The 20,385-nt window shown below is 37.8% G+C and overlaps 1 protein-coding gene across 4 annotated transcripts in view; it reads left to right on the top strand.

Annotated features, from left to right (window-relative positions):
- Zfand6 (zinc finger AN1-type containing 6) overlaps positions 1-15,489 on the top strand; it is a 68,317-nt gene extending 52,828 nt beyond the window's left edge. For 3 of the 4 annotated variants that reach the window (XM_055623094.1, XM_055623095.1, XM_055623096.1), the window contains 6 exons: positions 2,124-2,294; positions 2,659-2,764; positions 3,814-3,914; positions 9,573-9,617; positions 12,636-12,749; positions 14,567-15,489. In XM_055623094.1, the coding sequence (XP_055479069.1) occupies positions 2,141-2,294; positions 2,659-2,764; positions 3,814-3,914; positions 9,573-9,617; positions 12,636-12,749; positions 14,567-14,715 (669 nt within the window). In that variant the 5' untranslated portion in view covers positions 2,124-2,140 and the 3' untranslated portion in view covers positions 14,716-15,489. The remainder of the gene's footprint in view (positions 1-2,123; positions 2,295-2,658; positions 2,765-3,813; positions 3,915-9,572; positions 9,618-12,635; positions 12,750-14,566) is intronic. The other variant, XM_055623097.1, reaches the window with a different exon arrangement.
- The last annotated feature ends 4,896 nt before the right edge of the window (positions 15,490-20,385 follow it).

Genomic DNA, 20,385 nt, shown 5'->3' with positions numbered 1-20,385 from the left:
ATGTGCACAGAAAATGAGCATGCACCTACTCCCATTCATTAATTTATTACACACACATACATACACACAAAAAGAGCATGCGAGAGACTAGTGTGCTTTGGGAATATAAGCCATCAGACGTTTATGTTAGCTTCTCTACACTTTGTCTTTTACTTTGACATACAAATTTACTTTACATATAAAAAACTTCAAGAGATGACTGATAAAAGACATGACACACACACACACACACACACACACACACACACACACACACTGACAGGATGGGATTCTGAAAGAACTTGTCAATGGGGTGAAAAAGAAGCTTGTCAGAATCTCAGATAGCCTTCCTAGCTAAAGGTCTAAATATTATCCCTAACAGTCTGAGAGACATTTTCTCTTGTTTGAGGTTTTTGCTTTTATTTTTCTGTTTTTAGGCAGAGTTGCCCTAGGTAGCCCAGGCTGGCCTGAAACTCTATATAATTCAGATTGGTGACTAGAGATCCTCTTGATCAGCCTTCCAAGTGCTGTAATTAACAGGTATGCATTACCACACCCAGCTAGGACATTTCTTGTTTTCTTTTTATTTCTCTTCCTCCTCCATTTGTTTTAGACAAGGTCTCACTATGTAACACTGGCTGGCCTAGAATTTGCTATGTACACCAGACTGGACTCTATCTCACAGAGATCTACCTGCTTCTGCCTCTGAGGGCTGTGACTAAAGGAGTACTCTACAATTTCGAGCTGGAACATTACTTTTAATGGTAGATACAAAGCCCGCAGACTCCTTTGGTAGTGCAGACAAAGGGCCGTATGGTTCTTGGTTATTAAATTTGGTATATCATCACCCTCAACAATCTCCAAACTATTCAGATGAAGAGAAAACAGTGAATGCATTCCATAGGTGTCTACCAAGTCAAGACAATTTCAGTAACAGAATTTTTTGTTTTGAGTATTTTATTCATTTGGGTCTGTAATACACATGGATGTCCTTGGAGTAACCTTTTAGAAGGGGTTCTTTTTAATAAGCCCACTATTACTGTTTGCTGTCATGGGTTGTTTGTGCCAAATCACCAGTTACTTTCTGGGAAAAATAGCATGTGAAGTTCTTTCATCTTCCTTGATTGATATCACCTTCACGTGGTTCCCAAACACTTCCTGAGTCCTAGCATGCTGTGACTAATGTCTTCTGTGTCCCATTAGATTTTAATTTCACTCTTTAAAATTATAAATGCTAGCAAAGTAAACGTTTTCTCTATTTAGGCAAGTAGTATCTTCATTTGAAGGAAAAAGTTTAAAGTAAGGCACATACCAGAGAAAACTTAACATTGCTGTTCTTGGATATGTTTTCTACTGCACTTTTGTATTTAATAGCGGCTTCTTTAGCACTGGTTAACAACATATTATATGTCCACTGTGTACATTTCCAGTATCAACATTTTCTCTCCGAGAAAGTCATCTAAAATGTTATTGATTCTGGAGATTTTTGTCATTAATATCATTGTCATTAATGTTGGACGTTCTTGGTGTTTTCAGCTTATCTACATTGTAATTATGCTGTGAGGCACATCTTTGTGTATTCTATGTTCTTCTGATTACACTGTAGATATTCTACAGATGACCCTTATGGGGGAAAACCACCCTTATGGCTGGTTCAGAGAGCAGTATTTGTCTTCTACAGGGCTCTTGAGGTGAATAGCTAACAAATTTCCTTCCAGAATTTGTCACCAGAATGAGTGTTATACTCAGTAGTAATCTTTAAGCAGAATGAATCACAAGTTAATGTGGACTTGGAACAAAACTTTAAATACTAGAAACCAAATAGTGCTTTAACTTACAGCAAAACTTATAATGATTGTTCATTATTGGTAGAGTCCAAACTGAAGTTAACCTTTGGATAGTAAAGAGTCTTAAGAAAGAGGTCTCTTGCTCTGGAGAAGTTTTATATGTTCTGAGTGAACAGAGTAACTTGAAAAAAGAGTTCATAGAGTGTCCTTTGCTCTTTACTTACGCATTTTGTCTAGGAACAGCATAGCATTAGGGAAGGAGCAAATATATGGTTTTCCTTTATTATAAGGAAATTTGGATAATGTAAGACTGAAGTCTTGTGTTGGAGTTCTTTACTAATTCTTTGCAAATTACAGGTGTGCAACAGAAGAACATGGCTCAAGAAACTAATCACAGCCAAGCACCTATGCTTTGCTCCACTGGCTGCGGATTTTATGGAAACCCTCGTACAAATGGCATGTGTTCAGTATGCTATAAAGAACATCTTCAAAGACAGAACAGTAGCAATGGTAGAATAAGCCCACCTGGTAAGTAATCCAGTTAAAGCACGTAATGTTTATGACAAGCACATGGGGTATATGCAATACCAACTTTCACTTTCTGTCATATATAAAGTGCTGCATTCCTATCACTAAAGCAAAATTTAAAAAATAACAGGTAGGGGATTCAGGTATTGCTTAGTGGTAGAGCACATCCTTGTGTGCACAGGGCCCTGGTTTAACCCCTAGTACCACCAAAAAGTTTTTCCCCGTCAGCAAATTGTTACAGAGTTTTAAAATAAAGAACTGAAATCTGTGTACTATGTTTTGTGGGAAATTGATCTTGTTTTGCTTTTAGATTGGGTCTTGGGCTACTAGAATATTAACGAACAATGTGGTTGTTTTGCAACAGCTTCTGTCAGCAGTCTGTCTGAATCCTTACCAGTACAGTGCGCAGACGGCAGTGTCCCGGACACTCAGTCAGCACTAGATTCTACGTCTTCATCTATGCAGCCAGGGTAAGCTCACATTTTGAAAAGTAACTAAAAACTAAAGAATTGATTTTTTGATATTTTTTAATCACTTCACTGAGGAACACTTTAAAACCACTGCAGTATTTACTGGTCTAGAATTGTATCTCAGTGCTTGCTACTCACCAGTTTCAAGATGCTTTTTACTGATCTTCAGTCCCCTTTCAGAATTCTTTTTCTTTATTCTTCACACCACATCCTGACCTGCTGCTAAAGTCCCTTTAAAGGACGTTGGGTTAGTTCTTCACACTGTAGTCCTTGATCTACACATATTAGCCCCTTGAATGAGAGGAGCCTGGGCTCTGATTCTTTTTGTTTTTATCATAGGACTAATTCTTCTGTTTTATAATATAATTTTTGTTTTTAGCTATGAAGTCAGAGATAGAGGAATGCATACAAAAATACATGTTTTACCCTCTGAAAGTTGTGGTGCATGCTTGTAATCTCAGACGTGAGAAATGGAAGCAAGAAGATCAGGAGTTGCCTCAAACTTGCCAATTTGAGGCCCTCCCAGGCATGAAAGAAAGACTTATTTTCATCTTATTTTGTTATAAAACAGGTTATTGAATATTTGCACTGTTATTTGTTTTTAAAATTTCATTATAGATGCTCATTTACAATTTTGTTTTAGAGTTTCTGAAGCAAGGCTGCATCTTGCTAGTTTTCATTTAATACATGGGATCTACAAAAACAAACAAAAAAAATATGTACTGTTGCTTTGGTTTTTCAAAGCATCAACTTCTGGCACAAATAAGCATGTGGTTTCCAAGCCCCATGATTGTTAGGTTACAAGTGTCTCTTTGTTCTATAGTAGGTGGTACTTATTATGCCCCTTCAGTGTATATGGATATTTAGAAGATGATCTTTTCAAACTGAAATATTATTGAGTGCAGTGGCACTCACCTGAAGGAGGCAGGAGATTCTCTTGAGCAGGTGTTTAACACTGTCCTGAGCAACAGAATAAACCCCTGTCTCATGACCAGAGAAGAAAATTAATTAAAGAAAATATGTTAAAAAAATATCTTTTGCTTTTCTAGCCCTGTATCAAATCAGTCACTTTTATCAGAATCTGTAGCACCTTCCCAAGTGGACAATACATCTGTGGACAAAGCAGTATCCGAGACAGAAGACCTGCAAGGTTTGCATATGATAGCATGTGCTTGTTGTTTATTAATGCCTGACTTCTATAGGCTAGGTGCCAGAATAGAGTTGGCTATTAGAAAAGTAACTGCGTATAGTACAGGCTTGGATAGTTTATTGTGAGAAGAGTATTTTATATTCTCAAATATTTAATTGACTAGAATGTTGGAATCCATTTTGCACTTAAGTAATTAGATCAGCATAAAGAGAAGATTCAAGTCTGCTTGAAAAATGTAATTTGAATGACCAGTAGAAGTATTACACTATTATGTTCTGTTCTTTCGGGCAGTTAAATGTAAAAACTTCCCTCTCTAAGCTCTGGGATTGCTGGGTTGCAGGAATCCGGCTGACTTGGTTTTTACTGATTATCTGAGAGGCTTTTCTTCTTGGTTGCCAGGCACTCCTCTTCCCATGTGACCTACAGTGCAGTAGTCACATCCAGCTGCTTGCATTCATAGTGTGACACCCCATGCTCTCACCCTGGTGCCATGGACTCAAGTGACCTAAGAACTATGAGAAACTTATCTGAAGGCATTTTCCTCTAAATGGGGAGGCATTCAAGAGGCTCTTAATCTCTTTATTATCCTGCAGCCAAAGGAGTGTACTGTGCAAAGATAAGTTCAGGGATGTGAGACAGCATGGCAGGGTTTCAGGGGAAAATACACTGACTTTTGCATCATGCTTGGTTTAGACGTGGTGGTAACAGATGAACTAGAATATTAAATTTAAGTTTGTTGAATTTTATATTAAATAGTATACATAGCTATTCTTTGTTACCAGGTCAGTATTTGACCAGATTTATCTATTTGGGCAGATTTTGCTACAGGAAGTGACTAGATGGCCAACATAAATATTTTAATCTATCCACAATTACTATAAATCCATAAAGTACAATTAGTGAACAATATTTTTGTAGATAGATAAGTTTAAGGAAAGTAGGGATGTCGGTTATTTTACATGGAGAAAAGGGGAAATGTTACCACTAATTATAAAAACTATAACAGGTGCTCTCAAAGTTTAGCTTTATCACAGTGCTGGTGATTTTATTGCTTTTGATAGAGAGGCTAAAAAGGTATTGGTTACAGAAAAGGTTTTTTATATATTTGTTTTTATTTCCATGTATGTATCTGCGTGTCATCTGAGCATGGGTACCAGAGGCATCTGATCCTCCAGGAGCTGAAGTTACAGATAGTTGTGAGCTACTCATTGTGGGTGCTGGAATTGAACTTGAGTCCTCTGCAAAGCAGTTTGTGCTCTAGAATGCTGAGCCAGCTCTCTAGCCTGTTACAGAAAATGTTAATGAGTGAGGCAGAAGTAATAGATTTAAAATTTGAGAGAGTTTATTTGGAAGATAGAGGTAAGCAGAAGAAAAGTGATGAAGATTGTACCTGAAATTCAGAAAGTCTGATATAGACTGCTAAAAGTGAGAGTTTGAAAGCAAAGCAGGAAGGTGACGAACAGAAAACAGAGGCTCTGGATCTTGATTAGTTTCAGGCCATAGATGAGACCAAAGGAGGGAAATGGTTTTGAGAGGGAGGTTAGCAGAGAAGGAAGAAAACAAAGCTACCACTCCTCAGCTTAAACAGAACATATTTTAGATTGCTGTCTGTGAAAAGAATTTTTAAAGATTAAAAGTACTACTGGGTGTGATAGCATATGCCTTTAATCCCAGGAGAGGCAGGCAGATTTCTGTGTGTTTAAGGCCACAGACATTCCAGGACAGTGAAGGCTGTGTAGAGAGACCCTGTCTTAATTAAAAAAAAAAAAAAAGATTAAAGGTTCAGTAAGAGTTGAACAGTTTGACAAAGGATAAATATTATAGGTAGGTGAATTAATAATGCAATAATGTAGGTACTCTACACCATTCTGATGTATATGGAAATCCAGTTCATCCTGAGGACATTAACTGAAAAAGTTGTGCTGTCATATTAGGAAGACTGTGAAATGGTTTTAAAATTTAGATTCTCTTTTCACAAGTATGCTTTGAAGGACATTTAGATCAGTATTAACGTTTAAGTTCCTTAAAGACTTAGCATTTATAACTTCAGCATGACAGAATATTTAACAAAGTGTAGGTAACTTTCGCTCTCACCTGAGTTTGATGAGTGTGTGTGAGTTCGTGTGCATGTGGGAGCTAGAAAATGGGGTGTCTTTTCTCAGTTGCCACCCCCCCTCTTTTATTTTCTGACAGTCTTGTCTCTAGCCAGAATTTACCAGGTTGTGTAAAGTGGGTGGAGCGATTACAAGCACATGCACTAAACCCAGCTGGTTTTTAAAATATAAGTTCTGGAGGACTAAGTGCAGGTCCTCATGTCTGTAGAGCAGACACTTTATAGTGTTGTGCCCTTCCCTGAACAGCCTCTTTAAAAAACAGTTAACTTATTTTTAAATTTAAAATATTTTCTTTTTTTTTTGTCAACACAAATATAAATATGCTTCTTTGTACATAGATACTTAAAAGTACACACACTTCCTCTATACAAATAAAAAAATGATGTTTTCATCTATTGAATGAATGAAAAAAAAGACAAAAGGCCCCTGCAACACACGCGCATGATGCTGGAGCTAGAACCCCAGCACCAACTGTGGCTTTCTTCCCTTGATTGGACTATATGGTGCTTGTGGGCTTAGGATTCACAGTATGCATCTTGCTGCCATATCTAGCCTCATTGTTTTTCAAGTAGATAGGATTGACTGGTTAGGCAAGCTGCCTGATGTCCATAGGTATATATTCCAATGTCACTGGCACTTTCAGAATAGCGTTTTCTCTGTAGGTATTCCGTTTCTAATTAATGCTAGAAGGTAGGTGGTACTGCTTTCATTTGGTATCATGGCTCATGCTTAAATGAAAGTTTAGCTATATATTTGTTATCTAATTATCCTTTTTAATTAAAAAAGATAGCAGCTTCTCAAGCTTTTAAAAATCAAAGTCAGATTTCCAGTTCATAAAAACCAGTTTAAAGACAAGATACGTGTGCATTTTGGTAAATTCTACAATACTGTACTATACTTTGGTTAATGTCACAGCCCTCCAAGTCTTGGGTGATACAGACTGAAAAGAAGATGGGATTTAGATGTAGAACTTCTGATTTCATATCTACATGCTCTCCTGACATTTATTTTTTTTAATTTTATTTTTATATTAATTACAGTTTATTCACTTTGTATCCCAGCTGTAGCCCCCTACCTCATCCCCTCCCAACACTGCCCTCCCTCATCTCCTCCCTTGCCTCTTCCCAAGCCCACTGATAGGGGAGGTCCTCTGACCCTAGCCTATCAGGTCTCATCAGGACTGGCTGCATTGTCTTTCTCTGTGGCCTGGCAAGGCTGCTTCCCCATTAAGGAAAGGTGATCAGAGAGCAAGCCACTGAGTTCATGTCCTAACAACATTTCTACACTATATTTTCATTGTTTTTGAATCATGTTCACCTTACAGATTAAATTTAAAATAATTCAGATCATAGAGGCAAAGTGAGCTGTACAAACAGTGAAGGATATTTTTGCTTTGTATATTACCCAAGTGATTTGGGAGTTACAGGAAACCTAAGAGAAAAGATGACTTATAAAGCTTTTAGAATGTAGAATGAATCAGTGTTGGGGGGGGGGGGAGGTCTGGGCTGTCAAGGACAAAGCAGGGCAACCAGGATTCTTAGGGAGAATTGTTAGTTCAATAGTTCATGGAAGTAGAACTGTTGACTAATCTAGAACTTTTTTTTAGGACAGCTTACATGGGGCAGATATCAGGGATTTCATCAGATTTTGAAGAATGGGTGAAAACAGCCAAGACTGTCTTTAAAAAGTTACAAGACTTAACAATTCCCATTTTCAAACTTTATTAAAAGATACAGTAATCCAGACTGAACTGCTGTCATGAAGGTGCTCACACAGATCAGTGGAATAGTATTAATAGTCCAGAAATACACTCAAAAGCTTAAGGGCACTTGATATTAAACAGAAGTCTAAGGTCATCTAATAAGAAAATGAAAAGCTGGTCAAAAGAATGAGTTTATTTTATTTATGAGATTTATAAAAGATTAAAAATTTATCTATAACATATCTAAAAGCTACATAAATATAAGAGCTAAGACTGTAAAAACTCTGAAAGCTAGTGTACATTTTGTACCCTTAGATTAGAAGTTTAAGTAAAACACCTAAAGCAAAAGCACCCAGAGAGGATGGATGACTTTTTGTTTTCATGAAAAGAATAGAAAAGCAGCACAGAGAATTTTCATCATCTGTCTAACAAGAGTGAATAAAGAAATAAAATTTTCTGCTGGAGGATGGAGCTCAGTGGTAAGGCAGTTGGGCAGCAGGCATGGGTTAGTTTAAATCTGTGCTAGCTATACAAATAAAGAAAGCATAATAACCATCCAGTGAAAAATGGTTCAATTCTAGCATCCACATGGTGCTTGGCAACCATCCATAACTCCAAGGGCACAAACATGCACAAGATGCACATAATGCATACGAACAAAACTCACATAAAATTAAATGTGTAAATCTAATAAATAATTTAAATACAGCTTGGGAAATTCTCAGAGAATTAATAAGATATTTTAAAGGAAAGAAAAATAGGCAAAAGGTATGAATAGGTATTTTTCCAGAGAAGTTGTGCAAACTGACAGCCAGCAAATGAAAGGATGCTCTGCATTAGTAGTCACCAGGGAACGGCAAAAGCAAACCCATAATGCCTTAGCACGTGGCCCCCAGCAGAATGCTGCAAGCATAGCAATAACAAGAGTTGTTTTGGTGTGTTGAAATTGGGACACTTACACATTATGGGAATTAAGAGTAGTGTAGATGATTTGGGAAGCATTCTAGAGTTTCTCAATAAGTTAAGGATGACTGTCAGGTGAACTAGCATCTTCACTCTTTTAATTCTGAAGAGAATGAAAGCTTGTCCTCACTTGGTGCTGGAGCTTTCTGGAATTGTTCTTGTCTTTCACTGTGTGGCTTCCGGGGGTTGGATTCAGGGTGTCAGGTGTACCAGCAAACATCCTTACCTGCTGAGCCATCTTACCAGCTGTTTCTACTTAATGTGATTCCTAGAAAATAATAAACACAGGACTTATTTGTTTTGAATGCTAGTACTAGTGCTAGTCTGATTTTCTCTTGGAAATTAAATTTTTTCTCATTTTACATAGAATTTTTAAACTAGGAAGAACTTACATTTTGCTCTACTTAAACCCACTTGCAAGAAAATGGAATCCAGAAAGAAAAATTGAAATTATCTCAGTGGACGGTTTCTGCATTGAGTGAATGAGTGTCTAAGGAGCGTTTGTTCTGTGTCAGCACTGAGTACAGAGCAGAAGAGTGATCTCAGCACCTCACAACCTTATTCTGATCCTTCTCTGGGTTGGAACCCTGTGGTAGAGTGTTTCTCTTACATGCTTGGGCTCTGAAAATGCTGCATACCAAAAAAAGCTTTGTCTAATTATTGAGAATTGCCAAGACTGACTGAGGAAAACTATGTTATGTAGAGGTATCCACCACCAAGAGAAAGTAGACATATTAAGACAATTTGGGGTTACCTATCGATGTTGTCCCAAGTTCAGTTTGGTTTTTCACTGTGTTTATAACTATGCCCCAAACAGAGATAGTGTTTAAATTGTGTTGTATGCTTACTATTACATTTCTATTCTTTTTCTGTTTACAGGACCCAGAGCAGAGGGCCTTGTTCCTCTTGAATGTGATCCTCCATGTGGGTAGTTAAACCACTCTTACCTGTCCAGTGCTTTCTGAAGTATCTTAACAATAATGTCTGTTAGACCGTATCTAGTCAGGATTTCAGTGAGCAATTCAGCTAGAAAACAGTTCTGTTGATTTTGCTGCCTTTATGTTGTTATATTGGCCTCCCCACAGACTTGTATGGCCAGTGGGTATAACTAGACAGTCACTTCTTGTTAATTACTGACAGTTGGCGTTGTATTTCTAATTCTCATTTTCCTGTATGACAACCTATCTAGTTCTGAAGAAACTGTCTTTACTTTGGCTTTAAATTCAGAAAGACTGTCTCTTTGGCTTCTTTGCTACTAGATAACTCTATTCAGGATTGAATAGTTCTGGTAATATAAACAGAAGTAGATAAGGCATTCTGTGGTCCTAAATAAGCCGAGGAAACAGTAATCTCTTGGAATCAGTCCTTCACAGAGTCCTCGTGTCTTGCTTCTGAATGTATTTAAACTCGGGGTGTTCATTGTTTACATTAAGGTTGTGCTGATGTTTGAGTTGAGCAATGTTCACATCATCTTTTGGAGCTGTATGTGATACTCAGCAGTCCAGATGTGAGCTCTGGCTTATGAGTTTTTTCAGACAACAGGCCAGTCTTTAACTTCAAAGTTGCATCTGTCACTGGTGATTTGTCTTAGGTCTTCAGGGCTAATCAGCAAATTTCACAGGTGTGTGACACCACTTGTGTTCAGAATAAGAACATGAATTTTTACTCATTTCCAGATATTTCTCAAATTTGTCTCAGTAGTTAAACCAGTTTTATTTAGAAATCTGTGTTCCTGTTACTGACATTTAGGCATTTGTTTGACTACCATATGTTTTAGAGAACACATTAGATATTGTGGCTTTCAAATTTTAAAGACAATAAATATACAGACTCATTTCAGATTACAGTTTAAATTGTTTTCAAGTTCTGTTTATAGTGTCAAGCCTTACCTAATATTTCTAAAGGCAGGGACTAAAACAAGACATTCACCCTTTGTTCACGGTTCGTTCACATTCTAAGAGTGCCTTTTTTTTTTTTTTTATAGAATAGATGAAGTTTATGTCCATATTTTGTTTAAAAAATGCATTGTAGCCAGATGTAGGGGCTCACACCTGTAATGCCAGCACTTGGTTCCGGCAGAAAGGTTACAATGAGTTTGAGGCTAGTCTGGGCTGCTGAATGAGAGCCTGACTCAAAAACCATAAGTAAGAAATTATCTGGCCTGGCTTTAGCTTGTGTAGTGGAGATGTTGCTTGCATTAATTAATTAATTAATTAATTAAATAATTAATTAATTAACTAACTAACTAACTAATTAATTCATAATGCATGGTGTTTTGTTTGGTGTAACTTTTTAATATTAATGAGTTAACATAAGCAGGTTATAGTCCACTAAAGTATTTGAGTATCTGCTATAAGTAGCTGGTTGTAAGAGGGGCGGTACTATGGCTATGGGAGTGTTCTCCACAGATTAGTGGATAAAAATCTTAGTACAGATCCACAGTTGCAACAGGATAGGCTCTGGTAAAGAGGTGAGGAGACAGGTTCTTGCCCTCAAAGAATTTAGTTAAGCTAGGTTACATCAAATAAACAATTATAGGAGCTTTTTAAAGTACCATAGGGGCACAGGATAGGGTTTCCTATTCCGAGACTGTGGCTTACATCACTGTAAACAGGAAAGACAAAATGGAGTTAGTGGCTAAAGATTAAGCACAGCAAGAACCTCACAAGAGCCCATAGGTGAGAGAGAAGTTTGTCAAAGGAAGTCAGGCACTGAAGTATCTATCACTCAACCATGTGACAGCTTAAAGAATGATGTAATATGGTCAGAGAGAGGGTGACAGAAATGGTGAAAGTCCCTGGACCTTTCCCTGGGGAATGGAGGAGAACCATCAGGATGTTTTTAAATATTTATTTTTCACCTACAGCAGATGAGTTGAGGAAGGATTGGATGGTGCCAATAGCAGGGTAATAGAGTGGAAAGCTGCAGAGACTGTTGATGAGGGAAGGGCATTAGATCTTGATTTAAAAAACACATAGTTGAAATGGGAAAGCCTTTTGGGTGGCTTGTAGATTTGAGCCAGAAATTCCCAGAACAGTCGGAAGGAGTGGTGACTCATGGGAGAGGCTCTGATGATAACAAAATGGTCAAATTGGAACTTGAACCATGATAGGCCACTTACTCTTTCTAACCTAAATGTTGTGTGTGCAGAGCAAGGTTGCAGACTATGTCTCTAGGGCACTCAAGAGGGCCAGAGTGACAGGTAACAGGAAAGGACACATTAACAGGGTTTGGTCACAGTGAATTCAACCTGAGTCTCAGTGTATCTGCTCCTGATTTTAGTATGAAAATGTATTGTTTGTTAGTTTTGATATTAATTACATCATTTTAAGGTTTCCTTATATCTGATTTTTTTTTTTTTCCTAGCATCTTTAGTGCTTTTGGGAGTTGGGGATAGGGTTGAGCAAGAATTTTATTTTGTTACTTTGGCTGGACTTTCACTTACTCTGTAAATGAGGTTCAAACATCAATCCTCTGGTTACTGGGTTATAGGCGTGTGCCACAATACTTGGCTTGAGTGGTTTTATGTGAAACATTGAGAACATTGGTATTCCTCTTTCCTGGGAAGTCTATGGACATCAGACTGTGAGCAGTGTTAAGTTTTCATATGACTGTTTTCTTGTACCTTTCCTTAGACTTCCTGGGTGGTTGGTGTCTGTCTCTGTCTCTCTCCCGCCCTACTTCAGATACCAAAAAAAGAAAGTCTGTAAACCATTGTTTAGAAACACAATTAGTGTATTATAGATTACCTTCTACCTGTGCATTTAATGAAAAGAGGGTCATGTTTTATAAAATTGTAATTTTATGAATATCTTTCCTGATATAAATCAATTCCTTAGCTAGACTTTAAATCTGTGGGATATTGTGGGGTGAGTGTCAGCCACCACCCAAACACTAAATCTTACTGAATAATTAAATTTACTACCCTCCTGTTTTTCTCAGCTTCAGTAGCAGATACAACACAGCAGCCATCTGAAGAGCAAAGCAAGTCTCTTGAAAAACCAAAACAAAAAAAGAATCGCTGTTTCATGTGCAGAAAGAAAGTGGGACTTACTGGTAAGGGCCGCCTTGGATGGTTTAAAGTTGAGTGCATGTTTTGGAATAACTTGAGCTCACTGTTATTGACCAGTTAAGATTGCTGCTGCCTCTGTGAACATTGGTGTTTGGGTACATGTTAGCTTCTGGATTGTCTTTTTTTTTTTTTTAAGCATTTAAAAATTCATGTCCGCTGGGTTTGAGAGTATTTGACAAGTAAGGTCAATGAAGTGAGTGCTGGCAAAGAGCAAACATGAGTCTCTTGCCTTCAAGGAGATGGTATTTTGGGGGGACTTTGAGCTGTGAAGTGTTTTATGTAAAATGTTGTTGATCATGGACCACACATGGTCACTGAGCAAAGCAGCCTGATGCTGTGTAGGAGATATCACTGATATATTCCTGGTGCTGTAACTCAGCTGTCAAAATTGTTAAAGGGGAATTACTCAACAGTATTTAGCAAAGAATGTACATTAGGTGCAGTCAGAGTGAACACGGTAAGAAGAGGCCTGCCAAGGAAAGTGTAATCCTGTCTTGATTGAGGGTATTGTGGACTGAGGCAAGGTCAAGCCTTGTATTGGGCTTTACTGGAAAGTGATGCAGCTACAAATAGTTTTGCTATTTGTTTACTTGGGCATTGTGCCAAACATTTGTATAAAAATCATAAGATTCTGAGTGAAAATTACACTTCAAAGGGGGCATGGTAGGAGCACATGCCTGTAATCCCAGCACTTGGGAGGTGGAAACAGAAGGATTAGTTGCTACATGAGATCCTGTCTCCAGAAACTAGACATGAAATGATACCTTGGGATGACTTATTGCTAAAGAGTGGATTGACTCTAAGGAAGATTACAGTGTGATATCAAAGATAACCTAAACTGCCCCATTCCTCCAATATTAAAATGCACATGTTTACTACCAAACATGTTCTTCAAAAGGGTAAAGTTTCAGGCCTCCCGACTACAAGGCTAGGACTTAGTTTTCATCTCACTTGGCTACTGTTTGCTCCAGTTTTCTATTAAATAAAGTTTCAAAATACGTTTTTAAAGCTAAAATGCAGTAAAGAAAGTAAACGTCAGTTCTTAATTAAAATATTGATTATTCATGAGCTCCATTTCCCCAAATCCATTATAATATAAAAGCCTGATTTGGAGGAGGAACACTGTCACTCTCACTGCAGCTCTCAGTGAGTTTCAACACACAAGGCCGATGCCTATAGTTCAGTAGCTTTGATTGGGTAGTTATTGTATATTGGACACTCACCTGATCCTTAGAGTATTTCGTGAATTCATAAAAAGTGCACACGGGGCTTGGAGAAGCTAGTGACTTGCCTTTGATAGTGGGGGGACTGTCGCACAGGGAGCTGCTTCTACCTTCTCCCCACAGAGCAGTTCATCTCCTGAGCGCTTAGCAGAGGGGATTAAAGGTGTTACATTGCCACTCAGCAGCAGCTCTTCCAGATTGGCTGGTCTGATTTTAATTAAGTGTTACAATTGCCTTCTCACAGTAGGCTTGTTTTTACATTATGCTTTTTCAGTTTAAAAATGATCTATTTTCAATTTAGCAGCCCTCATTTCATAGGAAGAAATTGTGACCCATGTCACCAGGTACGGAAACCAGCTCAGAAAAGTAATCAGAGCTTGCCCTAGTAAAAATAAGTATTTGTACATAGGAGCAAGAAAGGAAACTGTCCAATAGTGAGTTAAGAATAAAGCTTTTGGAACTTTGCAGTAATTCTTCATAGACTTAAAGACAGTATTACTTAGCGTTAACTCTGAGAAGAACTTGATATTTCACCCTCCTGTCTAACTGACACTGTCTACATATTTATCTATTTCCAGGGTTTGAATGCCGGTGTGGAAATGTTTACTGTGGTGTGCACCGTTACTCAGATGTTCACAATTGCTCTTACAATTACAAAGCTGATGCTGCTGAGAAAATCAGAAAAGAAAATCCAGTAGTTGTTGGTGAAAAGATCCAGAAGATTTGAACTCCTGCTGGAATACAAAATCCTTTGATCATCTGCAAACTAAAAATTGACTTGAGGTTTTTTTTCCTAGTCCTTGGGAATGTAGAGCACCGTATCTTGCATAGACCTTTGAATCATGCATGTCATCAGAAGAATAGATTTTTGTTTTTGTTTTGAAAATGACTCTGAACATTTATTTCCATTGCAGTTTCTGTGGCTGAAAAGAAGTATTATCCTTTTAAGATCATTTTAATTTTAGTTGAGTGCAGAGGGCTTTTATAACAAATGTTGAGAAATTCTGGAGGGCTGTGATTTTTCCAGTATTAAACATGCATGCGTTGATCTTGCAGTTTATTTCTCATTGTGTGTGTATATATAGCTTTTCTCTGCAGCACGATTCCCTTTTGATAATGCCCTTCTGGGTACAACTAGTTACCAGTAACTGAATGTATCTTAATCATTATGGCTGCTTCTGTTTGTTTTGTTTCTCGTTAACAAAGGTTATACATATGTTAGCATATAGTTTCTTTGCACCCACTATTTATGTCGGAATCATTGTCACAGGAGAATATGTGCTTATGACATTCTAAATTTGTTGCTTTTTTCTTTTTCTTTTTTTTTTTTTAAGCAAGGGAAAGAAAAGCTGAGTGCATTTCACTGCTGACTGCAAGTTTCTTTCAGATTACTTTTCATTGGTCTGTGTGTGCACAATATGAAGATTGATCCGGTCATAGTGCTGTATTTATGTTTATCCACCAGTCTTTGATTAAATAAAGAGGAAAACCAGAAAAAAGAGCCACTTTTTTCTTCTTCTCTATGGTAATTTTGTCTTGTTGGATGTTTTAGGGCTTTGCTTGCCTAATTTCATAGGAGCACCGCTGTTACTTGTCTCACCTCTAATCATGGCTAGTTTGTTAAGACAAGTTATAGTCCTTTGTGTTGAAGACCTAACATTTTTTTAAAACCATGTTACTGAAGTGTCATACATTCTGACCCTCATCTGACTGTCCTGCAGTCTGTCACACAAGTTAACATCTAGTGGGGTTTCTTTACTCCACAGGATTAGAGACATTCAAACTGTGCATCAGTAGAATTATAGACTCAGAAAATCCTGCAAAGACATATTTGTCCTCTGGTTTCCAGACATTTTTGGAAGTTAGCCTGTATAAAAAAACAGGCCATGGCTATACTTTACAAATTTTTGGATATAAAATTTCTTAATTTTAATCATTAATGTATATAATATGGTTTAATATCAAAGTTATATATTTAGCAGATCACATGAATGGATTTAAATGAGGATTAACCACTGTGACTGTCTCAGTATATTCAGATACAGTAAACGAGGGCCATGGAGATGTGGACCTGTAGTTCCAGCACTTACCAGGCAGATCACTGCATGCTCAAGGCTAATCAGCTCTATACAATAAAGCTCCAGACCAGAGCTATATAGTGAAAATTTATCTTGAGGGGAAAAAAAAAAAAAAAAGCTCATTCACAATTAACAACATAACCGGATTAGAAAGGGATCAGTTATCCAGGTGGTGACACACACCCTTAATCCCAACACTTGGGAGGCAAAGATAGGCATATCTCTGAGTTTGAGACCAGCTTGGTCTACAGAGTGAATTCCAGGACAGCTAGTGCTACATAGAGAAATTCGGTATCAAAAACCAAACAAGGAAAGATTGGGGGGGGATTGAAGAGTCTGGTGTATCTAGCCTTAGATTTAATATGTACTTGAGGACACCTGCTACTGTGCTTAATTTATGCAGGTATATGTAATACAGGAGAGGAGGCCCAGACTGCATGCTGGGCAAGTACTCTATAGACCTACATCTAGCCGGAATGTGGGTCAGTGAGGCCAGTGAGATAGCTAAGTACAAAGTGTATGAACGTGCTTCCCACAAAAGCTTGATTTTAGAATCCAGAGTTCTCTGACATTCGTGGGCAGACACACACAGAGTAGTAAAGCTAACAAACAAAATTATAAAATGTTTGTTTAGACTGATACTGTCTATGTAAAACAGATAAAGAAAAGCACCTATCAAAAACTAGAAGCTGTTTCAAAGTGAGAAACAGGTACGCTGCCCCCTTTTTACTGCTTATATTTAGAATGGTGGCATTGCATGTCCTGGCCACTGGAGCAAGACATCCATGAGCCAGAAGAATGTTCAGTTTTTTAACTGTTTTGTTTTTGTTTTGAAAAATAAACCTTAATAAATCCAGAAAGAAGTCACTAGACACAATAAGGTTTAGTTAGGTGGCAAAATAATACCAGTTGTCACAGTTTTACACCAATTAACTAAGAAACCAGAAGATATCCTCCTGTAGTAGTGTCTGAACTATACCAGTTACCTTGAGATTGCAATGGGATACACTAGATTGCCTAGAAAAGTGAACTTTGGTGTCAGGTAACAATAGTATGTTGCTTCAGGGAAAGGAGACATATAGAGCTGGGAAGAACAGTTGGTTATCTTTTTTTTTTTTTTTTAAAGATTAAAAGAAGTGTAAAGCAATAGTTTTAAAACTCTAAGGGAATAAAAGATGAGTACTTACACCATCTAGTAGACCTTATGAAAACATGGGAGACAGGTTACTTAGTGGAAGAAACTACAATGCAAATCAAGACCAGAAGGAAATAATGACTCTATACCCATTCAGTTGCCAAAGAAATTTGAAACCTAGCAGTAGCAGTGTTGGAGGGTTTCCATGTTGGTATTTGTTGCTGTTGGCCAGCAGTGATTTGACTCTTGAAACATTGTGGGTACCTTTTAAAGTTGGTCTTTTAATACATCCTGTACTCGAGAAGTTTCGCCACATACTCAAGAAAAACTTAACAGTAACAAACTTAGAAAAAAAACCCAAATCCTCCCTGAAAAAGAGTAATGGGTGAGATTGATGCAAAGTTCAAAGAATAAAATAGTAGGTAGAGAACAGCTCAGTGGAGAGCGCTTGGCCAGCATGCTCAGGGCTTGGGGTTCAATATTCTGCAGGGGAGAGGGATATGAAAATGGAGCTCTTAAAAATTGTCATTCGGTTTATCCAAAGCAAAGTGTAGTGCTGCAAAGCTGAACCACTGTATGTAGATGAGAGGCAGCAAGGGCTGCTAAGTGACAGTTGTAGTCACAGCTCAGCTTTGGGGGTAACAGGTTCAAGATACTCCAGTAAGCAAAAGCACGCTTTTTAAACCAATGCTGAGTATCATGAGCCAAGGATTATTTTGTTTACCTGAAGCTGAGTATTAAAGTGGGAAATGTTAATTATAAAGCTGTTTGATGACCTCATTTTGAAATTGGGGCTGGTGTATGAAAAGACTTCTGAACCAGCTTAAGTGTTACTTTTATTTTTAATAAAATTCTAGTCCTCCAGCTTCACTAGGCCTAAATAGTAAAACTATAAAATAATCTCTGCTATCCTTTCTCCTTCCTGTCCTGATGTAGAATTTCTGTGTCCCTTAATTTTTCGAGAGGTTCACTTGGATTGCATGAAATGATTCCTTTAGTCCAAGCATACAATGCAAGAGTCCTGTTTCCCTGATGTAAAGCCAATATATACAAAACTGATAATGGCTAGAATTCTTTTTTCTCACAGAAGCGGATTTGTGTAGTTTGATCCTTCTTTTTCATACTAGCATCTTAGCTTTATGCTTTTCCTTTTTTAGTGTGTAAACATTATGACTAATTCACAGGGGCCTAGAGAGATCGCTCAGCAGTTAAGTATTTGTTGCTTTTAAAGATCTGGGTTCAATTCCCAAATATCACAGTGTCTCTTTGATTCCCAGGCACTCGTATGGGACATGTTTATGTACACAAAATAAACCTTTAAAATGTTTTTAAAAATTAAGGGACAAATGGGATGAATGAGGAATGTGGAGATGAGATGAATATAGCCAATGAAAGACCTTTCCAACTAGAAACCTCTGAGGGCCCCCGTGTTCACTAACATCTGTAATGTTTTGGGGAAGTGGTCTTTAACAGGAGGGAAGAAGAACCATCAGTATAGATACTGGAACATGGAAAGATTGAAATACATATGTATTATATATATGTTCTACATGTGTTTATATGTAATAGTTCATATATATGTATTTATGTATGTATGTTGGCCAGTCTATGCCCACAAAAATGGGTAAGTTTGATGACTGGCCAGGTCCTTAAGAGTCCCTGTATTAGTTTGCTTCCTATTGTAATAAACACCTTGGCCAAAAGCGCGTTAGGGAGGAAAGAGTTTATTTGGCTTATAAGACCCAGGTTACAGTCCAGGAATGACTGAGGGAAGTCAGGGGCAGGAACTAAAGCAGAAGCAATGAGTTGTTACTGCCTTGTTCCCGTGGATTGCTAGTTTGACTTACATAACCCAAGACCACCTGCTCAAGGGTGGCACTGACCACGATACTATGGAGGCTGGGCTTTCCTACTTCATTAAACAAGAAAATGTCACACGGATTGTTTGTTGGCTAATTAGCCACAGGAACAAACTCTTGTGAGATTCACAGACAGAACAGGGTTTTATACATTAAAGACACCGTATAATCATCTTCCTGGGGTAAAGTCCCTAGTAGGTAAGCTAGTAAATCCAAACACTTAAGAAGTTGAACTAATTCTCTGTAATCTCTTGTAGAATGTAGTAGCAGAGGAAAGGCCTGTTTTCTTTTTAAGATTTCAAGATTGTACTTTTTGTGTGGATATTTTGCCTTGCACATATGTGTGTGTACTTCATGCCTGCCTGCAGAAGTCACAGAAGAGCATCAGGTCCTCTGGTCCTCTGGAACTGGAATTACACAGAACTGAGTTCAAGTTCTGTGCAAGAGCAGCAACTGTTCTTAAACACTGAGAGTAGTGACAATTATGGATCTCTTATTTTAAACACACAGAGGTATTGTAGGAATATGTTTTAATTTTAGGTATTGGGATATGGGGCTGCTTTGGACTGTCTGCAGCAGCTGACTATGATTTGCATGGTGCTTTAGCAGAGGCATGATTTTGCAAGCTACAGATAGTTTGTGTGATTGTGTGACATTTGGAATTCTGGAATTTTTCACAGGTTGTATAAATGCTAGAGCCCCAACAGGTGTGGTGGGTGGTTGTTGGCTATTCAGGGGGCTTGGTTATGGTTTGTTAGTTGTGCTCAAAAGAAGAAATAAGACGAAAGAAGTTAGACTTAAGGATCTCTGTCTCCCTTCTATCCTCTTTCATATCTAGTGATAAGGGGTGAGACGGGGTATAAAGAGTGGGAAAATGAACCCACAAAGTAGCAAAGACTAGCTACAACTGAGACATCTCTCCAGCCCTGAGAGAATGCTTTCTAATGTATTCTATCAGATACAGTATGAGATAGCAGACAGGTGCATCTCATAAATGTCAATGCAAAAGTCCTTAACAAAAATTGGGCAATAGAAAAATGTATTTTAAAAACTATCCACCACAATCAGGCAGGATATATTCTTGGTCTACAGGGTTAGTTGTGCTTTCTAACACCACATCAATCAGTCTAAGGAAGAAAATCATGGTCATATTGATAGATCCAGGAAAAATCCAACAGCCATGCATAATTAAAAAAAAAACTAGGAATATGGAGAAACTGTACAGATTAAAAGAAAAGGAAAAATATGCCCCAAACCTGCTTAATATATTAAGTGCTGAGAAAATGGATACTTTCCCCCTGAGGCACAGTGAGGCAAAAATGTAG

The sequence above is a fragment of the Psammomys obesus genome, unplaced genomic scaffold (assembly GCF_907164565.1).
Source record: "Psammomys obesus unplaced genomic scaffold, mPsaObe1.curated_primary_1811, whole genome shotgun sequence".
In the NCBI taxonomy this organism is placed as follows: Eukaryota; Metazoa; Chordata; class Mammalia; order Rodentia; family Muridae; genus Psammomys; species Psammomys obesus.
Note: the sequence above shows the minus strand (reverse complement) of the source record. Positions and strands in the feature narration are given on the sequence as shown.